Source organism: Garra rufa, chromosome 22 (genome assembly GCF_049309525.1).
Source record: "Garra rufa chromosome 22, GarRuf1.0, whole genome shotgun sequence".
Taxonomy (NCBI): Eukaryota; Metazoa; Chordata; class Actinopteri; order Cypriniformes; family Cyprinidae; genus Garra; species Garra rufa.
The window spans coordinates 20,840,377-20,856,700 of NC_133382.1; the positions used below are offsets into that span (position 1 = coordinate 20,840,377).

The window sequence follows — 16,324 nt, forward strand, 5'->3', positions numbered from 1 at the left end:
AAAACTGAATAAATAAGCTTTGCATTGCATTGATGCATGGTTTGTTATAATAGGACAATATTTGGCTGAGATACATCATTTGAAAATCTGAAATCTGAGGGTGTCGCCTTGAAAATCGCTTTCCAAATTAAGTTCTTAAAAATGCAAATTACTAATCAAAAACATTTGATATAAATTGACAAAATATTTTCATGGAACATGATCTTTACTTTATATCCTAATGATTTTTGACATAAAATTAATATTTATCATTTTGACCCATACAACGTATTTTTGGCTACCGCTGCAGATATATCCATGCTACTTAAGACTAGTTTTGTGGTCCAGGGTCACATATAAATACCTGTGATGCAAATCTGAGTTTCCAGCAGCCATTTTTCCAGTCTTCAGTGTCTGCAATCCCTCAAAAATCATTCTAGTTTGGTGATTTTGTGGACAAGAAACCTTTCTATTATTACATTATTGTGAAAACCATGATATATTTTGATGAATATAAAGTTCAAAATAACCAAATTTGTTGGAAATAGAAACCCTTTAATACATTAGAAAAGTCCTCAGTTATCTGATCAATTTAATAATAAAATTATTATGATAAATTAATGATTATTATTATTATTATTATTATTATTATTATGATAAACTCATACCAAACTTTTAAATGGTACTATAAATGTACATCAATTCTTAGAGTCTACAAATGTCAGTTTTATATAGATGTTTTCAAAAATCTTTCCTTGCTTTCATGCAGTAAAGTTAATCAGTCTTTACAGAAATTACTGAAAAGCCTTAAAATTAATAATTTCAGACAGAATATGCAGAATATGCTCATTTTTCTCCCTATGTATTTATTAAAAATTTGTTAATGCATGTTAATGTTTGTTGATAAGTCATATTTAAAGGTATAGTTCACCCAGAAATTACATTTCTGTCATTAATTTACTCACCTTTATGTTGTTCCAAACCTGTAAGACCTTCGTTCATCTTCAGAACACAAATGAAGGTATTTTTGAGAAATCTGAGGGATTTCTGACCCTGCATAGACAGCAACACAACTACAATGTTCAAGGCCCAAAAAGGTAGTAAGAATATTGTTTTAATAGTCTATGTGATATCAGTGGTTCAACCATAATGTTATGAAGCTACGAGAATACTTTTTGTGCACAAAGAAAACAAAAATAACAACTCTCTGCCTCGTGTTCACCAGAGTACCACAAGCTTCATAACATTACGGTTGAACCACTGATGCCACATGGACTATTTTATGATGTCCTTACTACCTTTTTGGGCCTTGAACATTGTAGTTGTGTTGCTGTCTATGCAGGGTCAGAAAGCTTTCAGATTTAATCAAAAATACCTTAATTTGTGTTCCAAAGATGAACAAAGGTCTTAGGGGTTTGTAACGACATGAGGGTGAGTAATTAATGACAGAATTTTCACTTTTGGGTGAGCTATCCCTTTAAAACACACACACACACACACACACACACACACACACACACACACACACACACACACACACACACACGTTTATTTTATAATGTGAAAATTAATACATTTTTTAATCAAATGTGTATGCACAGATTATGTTGTTCCCAGGTCTTTGGTTCAGTCATGAGGGTCGAGTCGTATCATTAGATTTGGTGATGCAGCCAAGTGATCAGCTGACCTTTGCTAGAGTACAAATCTTACGTCCGTACTGCAGCCCAAGTCATCACCTAGTACCACCTGGTGAGCAAATTAAGCACTAATGATAATAAGCACATCTTTAACGGCTGATCAGTTCAGAAGAGCAATTTATAAAACATCTCTCTCTTTTAGGCTGTAGTTCTCTCCTGAACCCTTTCAGCTGCTGTTTACTGACGCCCATGTGCAACACTACTGGTGGCTGTGCAACTGGGCAGTATTGGTGTCATCTTCTGGAGACCTGTCTGCCCATCACCAGTCCATGTAGCCCTTACCACTCCATTAACGGGGGTCATGTGTTCCCGTTGCCTCCCCGCTACCCTGCGACACCACCGTTCTTCCACTTGATGGCAGACATGTCACTGACACTGACCCCAAGCACTGAACACACACATATCAGTGTAGGTGGCAACACTTAACTTGTTAACATAAAACCTAAAATAACATAAGCATAACTAGGCAAAATAAACAATGAAAGTTTTATATGAATGATTTCTCGTAATTAATTAATAACTGATTTATAATAAGAATTTTAACATTTTAACGCATATATTATCTTAACATGTCCACAAAGTAAAATAACACATTAGACTGTACTAAACAATAGGCTAGAGCACTGCAACAGTAATACAGTAATATTAATACTGAAAAAAATAGCACTAAATGCTGAGTAAATAGTGACACTGTGTTCTTTACACACAAGCAGCTCATGATCCAGTGTTTTCAGCATCTCACAGCAACTCGGTTTACAGTCAAGCAGCAAACTCCATCTTTATATTTACATTAGTTTAAAAGCAATTTGAGTAACGTAATTTGTGCTAGTTCCGCTTTATGATAAATTTGCATAATTTCCAAAATTTTGTGGACTGAAGTTTTCGGTGTTTCGCCAGTATTTTACTAAAATAAAAGCTTGAGGCTTTGAAATGTTAAAAGCTTAAAGGGGTAGTTCACTTCCAGAACAAAACTTCACAGATAATGTACTCACCCCCTTGTCATACAAGATGTTTATGTTTTTTGAGGAAAACATTTCAGGATTTCTCTCCATATAATGGACTTCTATGGTGCCCCTGAGTTTGAGCTTCCAAAATGCAGTTTAAATGCAACTTCAAGGGCCTCTAATGATCCCAGCTGAGGAAAAAGGGTCTTATCTAGTGAAACGATCTGTTATTTTCTAACATTTTTTTTTTTTACAATTTATATACTTTTTAAACTCAAGCGCTTGTCTTGTCTAGCTCTGTGTGAAGTCTGTGTATTCCGGTTCATGACAGTTAGGGAATGTCGAAAAACTCCCATCTCATTTTCTCCAAAATCGTTTCTTGATCTTGATTGACCTTCTTTACATGTTCACTTAGTAAACACTGGGTCAGTACTTCTGCAGCGATGTAGGATGATTTTGAAGTTGGAGAAGAAAATTAGCTTTCGAAAAGGGATTTTGTTGACATTCCCTAACTGGCATGAACCGGAATACACAGAGTTCACACAGAGTTAGACAAGATGAGTGTTTGAGGTTAAAAAGTATATAAATTGTACTTTTTTTTAAAATAAACAATTGTTTCGCTAGATAAGACCCTTTTCCTCCACTGGGATCATTTAGAGCCCTTTAAAGCTGCATTTAAACTGCATTTTTGAAAAGTTCAAACTCGAGGGCACCATAGAAGTCCACTACATGGAGAAAAATCCTAAAATGTTTTCCTCAAAAAAAAAAAACATAATTTCTTTACGACTAAAGAAAATAAGACATGAACATCTTAGATGACAAGGGGGTTAGTACATTATCTGTAAATTTTTGTTTTGGAAATGAGCCACTCCTTTAAGGGTTTGAACATTTGGAAAGTGAAGAATTTAAAGGGATAGTTCAACCAAAAATGAAAATTACCCCATGAATACAGTCAAAGTTATATTAAAAAATATCTTTGCTCTTTCATGTTTTATAATGACAATGAATGGCTGTTTAGATTTTGAAGTCCAATAAAGTGTACCCATCCATCATAAAAAGTACTCCACACGGCTCTGGGGGTTAACAAAGGCCTTCTGAAGCAAATCAATGCATTTGTGTGGGAAAAATATCCATATTTAAAACTTTATTAACCTATATAATCTCTAACTCAAACTAACTGTTATATGCATATTCACAAGAAGGTGGCCTTTATTAACCCCCGGAGCCATGTTCAGTACTTTTTATGATGGATGGATGCACTTTATTGGGCTTCAAAATCTCAACACCTGTTCACTACCATTATAAATCTTGGAAAAGCCAGGACTTTTTTCAATATAACTCGATTGTATTCGTCTGAAAGAAAAAAGTCTTATACTTGTAGGATGGCTTGAGGGTGAGTAAACAAGGGGGTCATTTTCATTTATGGGTAAACTATTCCTTTAAGACATAATTAGGTTAGGTGTGTTATAATCAGTCTGATTGGATTTTATTTGGATTGTAACTTATTTAACTTATTTAATAAAATCCTTTTCTAGGCAGCTCACTAGGTTTAAAAAAAAGATACAAAGTTTGACAATGAGTTAAAATCATGACACTTATTTTTGTGTTTGTGCAGGTTATAGTACAAGACAAACAAATCACTGTCTATCCTGATGACATTCTGGCATTGCAGCACACTAGAAGAGCAGGCAAATTTCTACATTGTGTTGGCGGTACCAACTCATCCTGGCGCCAGAGTTACCTCTCTCTGCATGGGCCTGAGTGGGGCGGCTGGTTAGAGGGGGCTCTGTCTGCCCAACCAGGACAGGGCCAATGGCTAGATGAACAGGTCTGTGACCTTCGGGTGATTTACGAGGACACAATGCCACACTTTGGAGTTTCACCTGTACCCAGCACCTCACAGAGCAACAGTCCAATCAAAGTAAAGAGTCCTGTCACTGGGTTGCAAGTTTTATATCCAAAGCTTGACAAGGACAACCAAATGCATGTTGCTGTCAATGTCCCAACTCTCATTGTCATCCAGATCATTTCAGGAGAAAACACAACTAGTTTCTGGTCAGACCCTGTGTCTAAGAACGGAGTCCCTTTTGTATCTTCGTGCCCCGCTGAGATGCCTGAGAGTGAAGAAGGATGTGTTAGGGCATCTCTTGACATGTGGTTCTCTCATGTGTACATGAAGCTTTCTAGTCAAGGAGAACATATACTGAACATCACGGCTTCAAACAGCGTGAACTCCCAGACTCTGAGTATGAGAGTTGTGTCTCATATTCCTGTAACTGGGCTGAGAATCCAGCCTCAGGGCTTCAGAAGAATTCTAGTAGACATACCACAGGTATCAATTTCTCATGTGTGTCATTGTGAAAGAAAATATTACCTCAAAAGTTCACCAGCAGCCTTTTAGAATTTGATGTGCTAATGGTATTTACATGGTATTTGAAGAAAAGGTTTCTAGAATGTCATAACTAGACTTTAAATGAGATGCTTACTCTGTTTTTTCTACAGTTGTTTACAGCTTCAGTAGTCACAGGCTCATCAGTGAAGTATACATGGGTTATTGATGACCTGGTCCACTTTCCACACACAGGAGAGTCTTACAGTGTGGTTTTTAAGAAGCCGGCAGAATACAAGCTGAAGGTAAACATGTTAATATAACAATATAATATTTCCAAGTACAAGTTTAAACATCTTTGTGAAACTGAGCCTAAAGCAATTATACAGTGATCCAGGTCTTCAGAGCTTAGTTGTTCTCAGCTGGTTTTGCTTCCAAACCAAAGACAAAATTCTTAGTTTTTCGAATCAAATTATTTTTTGGTAACGGCACAATCCATATTTGCTGGTAGGTCATTTGGAAGCACAACCTTTGATGTCAATAACAATAGATATATAAAGCATTTTCTCCTCTCTTTCTAGAAGCCTATTTATTTTGTTAAACTACTTATGCATGATTATTTATCATATGCATTATCTAGATTTTACTATTTGCATTTAACATTTTGTTGTTATTGTTTGGCTGCCACCATTGGCCATGTGACCTATTTGAAAGTCACGACCCACCAATTGAGAATCATTGCTTTACGTTTTGTTATGAATGATTTCATGTTTATAATTTCTTCAAATCTTTACTGCTTTCTCTGCTCTAGGTAATGGCAAATAACCCAGTGAGCTCTGAGTTAATTGAGGTGAAGCTCACAGCTGATGTAATGACCCCATTAGCTGACCTAGCAGTAATTTCCATGCCAGAGGCCATTGCTGTAAACACCTCAACTCGCTACACAATACGAGTAAAAGCTGACATCTCTATAGGCGTTACAATCAGGTTAATGTCTCTGAATTATAATTGAGTTAAAATGATGAAATTAAGTTTGACCTCTTCTGAATGTATAATGCTCCATTATGAAATGATTTATCTCTCCAGATGGGATTTTGGTGATAATACAGCATCTGTCAGTCACCCAGTTTCTGCTCCTTTAGAGATGGAAGAGAGCTATCTTCACCAACGTGCCAAACATGTTTATTTGCAAGACTCCATTGATCATACATTTCCTTTTCCAGGTACTATAAATGAGTATAAATACAAATTGTTCAAAAAGTTTTATTCCATTAATAGTACTACTAATTTAAATTACCCCATGATTTACTTACCCTCAAGACATTCTAGGTGTATATGACTTTCTTCTTTCAGGCGAATACAATTGAAGATATATTTAAAAATGTCCTGGCTCTTCCAAGCTTTATAATGGCAATGAATGGGTGTTGAGATTTTGAAGCCCAATAAAGTGCATCCATCCATGGGCATCCATCCTGGGGGTTAATAATGGCCTTCTGAAGTGAATCAATGCGTTTTTGAAAGAAAACTATCCATACTATCCACACAAACGCATCAATTTGCTTCAGGAGACCTTTATTAAACTCTGGGCACTGTGTGGAGCTTGTTATGGATGAATGTATATAAACCAAATCGTCTGAAAGAAGAAAGCCATATAGAGTGTTTTTACAATGCATTATTAATTGGCCATATTGGAGGCACTGAACTGAATGAAACTTGCATATTTTGCTGATTATTGCTTCTGAAAATAGTCAATTATTGTCATATTTTGGGCTGTACAAATTGGTCAGACTGGGAAAAACATTTGGAGTACTATAGACTGTCAAAAGTTGTAACAAATCAAGTAGAAGAGTGCAAAAATTGTTTGAGGAACAAAAGGCCATTTGTGGTTGGCCAAACTGAACCAAGTTTTCCAGGGCAAGAATCTTGACAACATTTGTGTTTGTTCTTATTTCCTTTTAGGTAGGTGAAATATTAGGCTAATATGTTAATTAATACTGCTCGTACATATCTTTACCACCTATTAACTTTAGTTTGTTGTGATATACAACAAATGAATGAGAAGGTGTGTTCCAACTTTTGGTCTGTACTGTATATTTTTCTGTTTATTAAAGTTTTTACTCTACATTTGTGCAGTTTTCAGTGGGTTAGTGATATTTTTTAAATATATCTAAATTAATAAATAAATATTTTTTAAATGGGTTTTTATACAAAAACTGCTTTTTATGTAAAATTCACTTTATAAAAGACCCACATTTCTCATTCATTTGAATGAGAAGACCCACACCTTCTCATTCATTTGAATGAGAAGGTGTGTCCAAACTTTTGGTCTGAACTGTATATATTATCTTTCTCTATATGATTAAGTAGCTTCCACGTTTTTTTCCATGGTTTTAGACAGCATAAATTAGCAAAACAACGTATTAAGTTATACATTAACCTTGCAATCAGTGCTGATGTTTACAACAGAGTATCTCCAATATGGCCGCACATGCGGATAACTAACAAAACTGTGACATAAGTAGACTTGAGGGTGAGTAAATCATGGGGTAATTTTCATTTTTGGACAAACTATCCCTTTAAAATAATAATAATAATTCATATTAATTTTCCTTCACATTTTTAATCATTGAATAAATTAATCAAGACTCATTGCAGTAACATCAGTAACTGAATCCATTTTCTTTTACTTGATGCTACTGTACAAAACAACATGATAACTGCCAAATCTCCTAGCACAACCTGAATTTGATCTTATTTTTATTTTTTAGGTGACTTCACACTGAAAATCAAGGCTTACAACCAATATGACCAAATTGAAACGTTTGTAGCTGTTAAAATAAGGACTCCTATATCAAGACTGTTGGTGTCATCATCTCCTATCGCATGTCAAGTCAATCACACCATCCTCTTTGAGGTCTCACTATGTCCCTCTTCATACGGTGTGATTTATTTGTGGAATTTTGGCGATGACTCTGATCAAGTAAAGGAATATATTAGTAAAGTCAGTCATGTTTTTAAAAGACCCGGCACATACAACGTCACCATATGTGCCAACAACTCCCTGTCGGTCTTGACTAATTCTACAACAGTGGAGGTAGTTGAGGCAGTCTCAGGTCTCCAGCTATATTACAACAGCTCCACTGAACTGAACTCCACTTTTGAAATCAGTGGCAGAGTATCTGCAGGCACACATTTAAAATGGACCTTTGATTTTGGAGATGGTTCAGAAGTTAAAGACAACACCGGAAGCTCAGCTTCTCACATTTATAGGTCTTTCGGAAATTACACTGTTCAGGTAACTGTGTATAATTCTGTAAGTAAAGAACACCAGTTAGTCAGTGTGGAAGTTTTTCATTTGCTGATTAGTAAAATTATTCCAACAGACTGCATTGTGAGTAAAACAGAGACCAATTTTGAAGTGTTCGTCAAAGGACATGTTGCATTTTTGACTTTTGACTGGGATTTTGGAGATGGCACACCGTTGTCTGTTGTCAAAGGAGCTAGAACGATTACTCACACTTTTCTAACTTCAGGAATGTACACAGTTGGTGTAAATGTTCGTAGCCTGGTGGCTTCATCCCATTACGAAACCAGCATATGTGTTGAGACTCAAATAACATATGTTACTCTCCATTCAGCCAAGAGTGCTGTAGCTGTGAATGAGGAAATGTGCTTTGAAGTTGCTGTGCTTCCCAAAGTAGCAGATTATCAATTTTGGTGGTATAACAATCTTTCAAGTGATTTACTCCCAGTCAAAGGCCTGTCACACCATTGCTTTGTTTTTCAAGAGGAGGGTTTGTATGAAATTTCAGTGCAGGTCCATAACAAAGTCAGCAGTGGAACAGCAAAAGCAACCATTTCAGTTCAAAGGCCTGTATCTAATCTATGCATAAAATATGAAGGCAACCATGATGCAATGACTGTGAATCAGTCCTATTACTTTTGGGCTGAGCTTCCTGGTAAAATAGCTTCTTTTCAATGGGACTTTGGCGATGGCTTCAAAAAGGAGGGTCAGAATCAATCACACGTATTCTGTTTTCCTGGAAGATTTCGTGTGACAGTCATGGCATCTAATGAGATAAGTTCAGATTCGGTGTTTGTAGAGATTGAAGTGCAGGCACCATTGTCATACATAGTGGTTAATACCAGTCAGCCGTTTGCTGAGGCTGGAAAAGAGATACTGCTAACAGCTCAGACCGATGTTAATGAAAATGTTGTGTTTTATTGGACTGTGAATCTTTCATCACCTCCAAAACTTGGGACATCCAGATTCATGCATGTGTTTCCTAAACCAGGGGTGTTTCAGATTAAAGTCACAGCACAAAATCTTATCAGTCGAGTAGAATCCGTAACACACATTGAGGTTGTACAGAGAATACACAAGGTTCGAATTCAATCTCAGGGGCTACAGAATGCAAGATATTTCTTGACAAATCAGACTGTGCTCTTGACAGCATCAGTGACGTGTGGTTCTAACTTGACGTATGAGTGGACTGCAAACCAAAGAATGGCAAGTAATAGCAAACAATTTCCACTCTTTACAAACAGCCCTGGTGACATAGACATCAAGCTGGTAGTATCCAATGTTTTTGGATCAGTAGATACCGACCTTTCACTGAGAGCAGTAGAGCTTGTGTCTGGCCTGAGTATTTCATCACCAACGAATGCCGTAGCCAAAGGAAAGCCAGTGACGATATCTGCAAGTGTGACATCTGGAACAGACCTTAGCTATTCATGGTTCTTGGAATCTGAGCGCAGTCCTGTAATATCAGATGTGCCTTTTGTTCTGCATGTATTTAAAGTCGTTGGTGTGGTCAAGATCAAAGTGTCAGTTTCGAATATGTTTGGGTCTGAAGATGCAACTAAGCAACTAATAATTCAGGAAAACATCTCTAAAGTGGACTTTCAGATAAATGGACAATTCAGACCATTTTTTGTAGCATCAAATAACCTGCTGTTGATTAATGGCTCTAGAGGGACAGGAAATGTCCTGCATTGGGAATGGGTTTTAATGTTTCACAATAGAACTGTTATGGCTCTTGCAGACAATCAAACTGTTAGCTGTTCATTTGCAGATGTTGGAGATCACTGTATCTCCCTTAACGCCTCAAATGACATTAGCTGGCAAACTGTTTCATATACTATTACGGTTCAGGATGCCATCCAGGGACTTTTACTTATTGCTAGTAGCGATGTTGTATGTGAGAACGATCCGGTTACTTTCACACCATCTGTCTTCCAAGGAAGCGAAGTTTCCTTTTCTTTGGAGTTTGTTAATGCGAGTTATTCCGTGGACATTTGGCAGAATTTTACCACCTCTTCTCTTTCAGTTGGAAACCACCTCATAAGAGCAACAGCAACAAATCATGTCAGTTACCAAAGTGCAACAGTGATTGTCAGAGTTGTGGAAAGAATTAAAGGCCTGCATTTGATTGGATGTTGCTCTGCTGTTCTGGAGGCATCCAAAAACATCAGTTTTCAAGCGTCCAGTGGTTCACAAGCCAATTACCGCTGGACTTTCCTATTAAATGGAGTCCGGTCCTCTTGGGAAATCGGGCAAAATGTTCACTTCACACCTTTCACTAATGGATCCCTGTCTGTTACAGTGGAAGCTGATAATGGCTTCTGCTCACAGTCCCTGACCAGTACAGCAACAATACAGAAACATGTGAAGAAAGTAAAGCTTTTTACCTCAAATGATGGAGCTTTTATTGATTATCCGATCATTTTTGTAGCTATCACAGATGGAGGCAGCAATCTTAAATTCCTTTGGGATTTTGGTGATGGCAATGATGGAGACCTGGTTACGGAATCCAATAGACAAGTCCACAAATACAACGTTACTGGTGAGTTTGTTGTGAAATTAACAGCTTTCAATAACATAAGTGAGGTCTCTACTGAAATGACAGTTGAAGTGCAAAAGCTGGAGTGTACTCAGCCGCACATCTACGTTGTAAAAGAACATTATAAAATATTAAAATCCAGACCAAGTTCTTTTGAAGCAAGAGTGGACTTTAACGGTTGTGTTACACACAAAGCATATTATTCCTGGGAGATCTTCAGAGGACTAGATTGCTCAGAAATGGACAAGGTGTCCTTGAATGATTCAGTGGATGTCACAACACCGCTTCTTTCTCTGCCGAAGCATGCTCTCAAAGTTGGACACTACTGTCTGACATTTACTGCCAGACTTCTAGGAACTCCTTTACAGCAGAACAGGACAATGCAGCTTTCTGTGGTCCACAGTGAATTGGTGCCTGTGATTAAAGGCGGTTCTCACAGGTTCTGGTCAAGTCAGTATGATCTGATTTTGGATGCAAGTGAGTCTTTTGATCCAGATTCTGAGAAGAATGATATCGAGTTGTTTCTGTTCCAGTGGGCTTACACTATAGAGGTATGGGAAATCACAAATGCAGTAAATACTTGATTCACTGACATAAACATTCAATTGATGGTGTATTGTGTGTTTCCAGAACACAACAGAATTGTCTTCAGCTGTTTCCACCCGTCATCAACATATTCCAGGAAATGGAAGTCTACTGATTCTTCCCAGAAGTGAACTGCTGCCAGACAGAATGTACCACTTTACTCTCACTCTTTACAAAAGTGGACGACAGCCTGTCTCTGTATCACAGTTGGTGAGTGTTAACTTACCTTACCTCACTTTGCTGTCAGCAACATGAACATATCCAGCCGGCACCAGACGTCAATGTAACGTCAGGTTGACGTTGGACCCAAATGTTGGACAGACGTGGCATTTTGGTTAAAACTGAAAATCAGGTTGATGTTAGTAATGATGTCATTTTAATGTTGCTTAACATTGGATTTTGGTTACACAATCTAAAAACAACAAACCCGAAGTCGCAAACGAAATTTAACCAAAGATCAACATCTTATGACGTTGTGCCACCTGCTTTGTCATTAACATTCTGTCATAGATTTCTTACACTCATTTAGTGTTAAACCTGTATGACTTTCTTTCTTTTGTGAAACATAAGAATAATATTTTTTAAATTGTCCTTTTTTCATTTAATGAAATTCACTGGGGTGTAATGTTGTTTTGGACCCCACTGACCTTTTGTTGTATGGACAAAAGCAGTTGAAATATTCTTGAAAAATCTTTTTTGTCTCTATTCAGATTGGCACTCTCTATAATTTCAAATTACAGTGAAAAAATGATTTGTAATGTTAGAGTTCATTCCAGCCCATATTAGAAATAATGTACAATATTTACTGCTTTATGAGAACATTTTACTTAAAATTATGGAAATCTTCATTCTTATGGGACATTCTGTTAAAGAAATAGTTTATACTCTAAATGTTTTCTGTCAGTTTTATAACGAAATACAACGTGTCTTGCAATAATGTGTTTTTTACACTCTTTAATGTGGCGTGACAGATTATCTTTTTGACTACAATTCGTAGTAGACATTCGTTTCATTAAATTATAGTGTTTTCTTTGTGAAAATTCCACCACCTACTCTGCAAAAATATCGGTGGCGTCCAATCTTTCATTCCTCACATGTATTTAATTAAAAACAATAAAGTGGAATTGAATTGAATGGAATTGAGTGAAACTGAGGCGAATAGAGTGATCTGTCACACCACATTAAAGAGTGTAAAAAACACATGATTGTAGTAGACATATTGTTTGTATTTCGCTATTAAACTGACAGATTTTGAAAGCTGAAACTTTGGAATATCTCCCAGTGCTCCCAATCTGGGTCATTTGTATGTGCAATAGTCTAGAATATACTCTCTAAATATTGTAACTTTAATCTCGTAATTGCTACAAATCATTTCTTGTAATTTTGACTTTATTATCAACATATTTTGACTTATTCGAAACACTTTGACTTTATTCTCATAATTTTGACTTTAATCTCGACATATTTCAACTTTATTCTCTAAATATTAAGACTTTATTCTTGAAACACTTGGACTTTCTTGTAATTTTGACTTTATTCTCAACATATTTCAAATTTTTTCTCGAAATATTTTGACTTTATTCTCGAAACACTTCAACTTTATTCTCGTAATTTCGACTTTATTCTCTACATATTTTGTCTTTATTCTTGAAACACTTTGACTTTATTCTTGACATATTTCAACTTTATTCTCGTAATATTTCAACGCTATTCTCACAATATTACGACTTTAATCTCATAATCTTACTTTTTTTTTTTTTTTTTTACTGTGGCACTAAAACGCTGTCGTATTCATTTATCTTTGGAACACAAAAAATATATTTTTAATATTCGCTCATCATTTTTGTCCATCCATTGAAAGTCTACTCAACCAAAATATTGAGACATCAAAAAGCACAAAGAGACATTGATCAACACACAATGAACACATCAAATATGGTTTAAAAAAAATGGAATAATAAGATATATTTATTAGTGTTTCAAAGAGGAATGGAAGTCTTATGGGTTTGGAATGACATGAGGGTGAGAAAATGATATATATATATATATTATTATTATTATTTTTTTTTTTTTATATATACTTACAGAATTAAACTACTTCACTTCATGTTGCATATGAAGCCAATGAGCTTACTGCTTAACATTTAAGTGGCTGGTTAGCATTCACTAGGGCATTTCGCAGCATGCTTTCAGAGTTCTTTTGAAACCCTCCACCTCCCTAGCTCCACCTGTATAGATCTGCTACGGTTTATTATATATGCTATTTGTGCAGCAGCAGTATGTCTTAAATACTCACAGCACCATATCGGCGTATGTAATAGCAGTGTCAGGTTCCTGTACTTGCTTTGCACTGCAGCAATAATCCACAAAATGACATCAACAGAGAAGAGAAAACTATGTTTCAAATGTCTTTAACTCCTGTTTTTATTTGTGCAGGTTACAGTGTGCAGTACCTCATTGCTACCTGTGACTGTAAAGTGTGTCTCCTGTAATTCCCTGCTGTCTTTCCATGTGAGTCACGGTCATTATGTTAGATTGGCTGGTCATTGTTCTTCATGTCAAGACACCGTACAGGTATTCAATTCCCAATGTAGCGTAAAATATCTGAGTATGCCTTCATAAGTCTCTCTCTCACACACACCTTAATAATGTTTTACAACACTTCAACTACAGTACAGGTGGACTGCAAAGAATCAGAAAGGTGAAGCTCTAACACTGAATGAGGTCACTACCTCAACAGGAAGACTCGGGAGAGAAATAGTCATTAAACCAGGGGTGCTAATGGAGGTCCAAAAATACACCTTTACTCTCAACGTGTCTGATCCAGCCTCTGGGCTTTGGGGGTCGGCAAGCATCACCTTAGTCCCCAACCATCCTCCCTACGGGGGTGTTTGCACTCTGTCACCCAACGACTCGCTTCATTTCCTGGAAACCATGGTCTCTTACAGTTGCTCAGGTAGTGTCATTTCTCTTCTCCTCTTATTTCTCACCCAAGTAATGGCTCTGCGGACTGACGCATTCTTTGCTATTTTTTTCTCAATGGCAGGGTGGATGGATGATGACGGTGACTCAGCTCAGCTGATATTTTCACTGCAGGTGGCACAGTGTGAAGATTTTGGACCATTATGTCCCTTGATTACCCTTTACAGAGGCACTCAGAGCACGTTCAGCTCCCTGGTGCCACTGGGTAGTCTGAGCACAGCGGAAAACGTATCTGTTATTCATGTGCTGGTCCTGGTAGAGGACAGTATGGGGGCATCAGTAATCGCAGAGAGAAAGTTAGTCATTCTGCTTGGCAATTATATAGTCAGATAAAATTGGACAAAACATCACAGCTCCAAAAATACAATTGATATATTCTGCAGGAACCTGACTGTGCTGTTGACTGACCAATGCACAATGGAGTGGTTGAGGAATAAGAGCCAGTCAGAGTTATGGGCCTTGCGCCAACAAGGCAACCCTCAGGACATTATTCAATATTCGATTGCCCTGAGCAGCCAACTTAACCAGGTAAGCGAGACAGCCCTGACAAACCAGTTGTCTGGATATTTATGAAAGGTGTAGTCATTATCATCCTAATTAAAAAGACTATTATAATGGATGGATAAAATTAATTAAAAAAAACTCATAACTTCAATGAGAATGCTTTTTAAACTCCAATTTAGTGGTGAATTTTATTTGTGGTAGCAATAAAAGATTAGTTAAATCCAGAATTAAAATGTCCTGATTTACTGACCTGATTTCACATTCCAGGATTTTTCTCTATATAGTGGACTTCAATGGGGATCAGGGGTCAAAGGTCCAAATTGGCATTTCAATGCAGCTTCAAAGGATTTTACATGATCCAAGGCGAGAAATAAGGGTCTTATCTAACAAAATAATCAGTTGTTTTCTAAAAAAATAAAAATGTATATACTTTTTAAGCACAAATGCTTGTCTTGCACTAGCTCTGTGATGCATGTCTACAAGTCATGCATGAAGCTGTGGATGCAAAGCTAGTGCAAGACGAGCATTTGTGGCTAAAACGTATATAAGTTTTTTTTTTTTTTTTTTTTAACAATCGTTTAGCTAGATAAGACCCTTATTCCTGGGCTGGGGTCGTGTAGAGCCCTTTGAAGCTGCACTGAAACTGTAATTTGAACCTTCAACCCACTGGCCACAAATGAAGTCTACTATATGATAAAAATCCTGGATTGCTTTCCTCAAAACCTTAATTTCTTTTTGACTGAAGAAAGAAGGATATGAACATCTTGGATGACATGGGGGTGAGTAAATTATCAGGAAATTTTAATTCTGGAGTGAACTAATCCTTTCAAAAAAAAAAAAAGTAAAATTCAAATAAACTCATATAATCATATTAAGTATAATTTTTAAATAGAGATTCAAAAAAGTTTGGAAATTTTTTAGAGAGCCAAACAGATATATTTAAAATGTCACTGCTGTTTACATGATTTATTCATGTATATATGATATGTATATGAAAAAAATTCCAACTCATGAACAAAAAAAAATAAAATTTGTCATCATTTACACATTCAAAAAAACAAAACAAATACAAAAGAAGATATTTTTAGAAATGTTTTTTTTTTTTTTGTATACATTGGAAGTCACAGGGGTCAGTGTTGTTTGGTTCCCAAAATTCCTCATAATATCTTCTTTTGTGTTCCACAGAAGAAAGGAAGTCATAAAGGTTTGGAATGCATGAGTAAATGATGACTGAATTTTAGGTGAACTGTCATATTAAAAGGATAGGTCACCCAAAAACAAAAATTCTGTCATTAATTACTCAGCCTCATGTCATTCCAAACCAGTAAGACCTTCGTTCATCTTTGTAACACAAATTAAAAGATATTTTTGATGAAATCCGAGAGCTTTCTGACCCTGCATAGACAGCAACTCAACTACCATGCATGTTCAAGTCCCAGAAAGGTAGTAAGGACATCATTA

At 36.4% G+C, this 16,324-nt stretch overlaps 1 protein-coding gene across 1 annotated transcript in view; it reads left to right on the forward strand.

Moving 5' to 3' along the window:
- Positions 1–16,324, forward strand: part of pkd1b (polycystic kidney disease 1b) — a 37,242-nt gene that overhangs the window by 1,523 nt on the left and 19,395 nt on the right. Inside the window, exons 5-16 of the mRNA XM_073828759.1 lie at positions 1,581–1,728; positions 1,819–2,084; positions 4,236–4,952; positions 5,123–5,254; positions 5,761–5,936; positions 6,036–6,172; positions 7,718–11,343; positions 11,423–11,587; positions 13,814–13,951; positions 14,051–14,333; positions 14,424–14,655; positions 14,743–14,887. Of these exons, the coding sequence (XP_073684860.1) occupies positions 1,581–1,728; positions 1,819–2,084; positions 4,236–4,952; positions 5,123–5,254; positions 5,761–5,936; positions 6,036–6,172; positions 7,718–11,343; positions 11,423–11,587; positions 13,814–13,951; positions 14,051–14,333; positions 14,424–14,655; positions 14,743–14,887 (6,165 nt within the window). The remainder of the gene's footprint in view (positions 1–1,580; positions 1,729–1,818; positions 2,085–4,235; positions 4,953–5,122; positions 5,255–5,760; positions 5,937–6,035; positions 6,173–7,717; positions 11,344–11,422; positions 11,588–13,813; positions 13,952–14,050; positions 14,334–14,423; positions 14,656–14,742; positions 14,888–16,324) is intronic.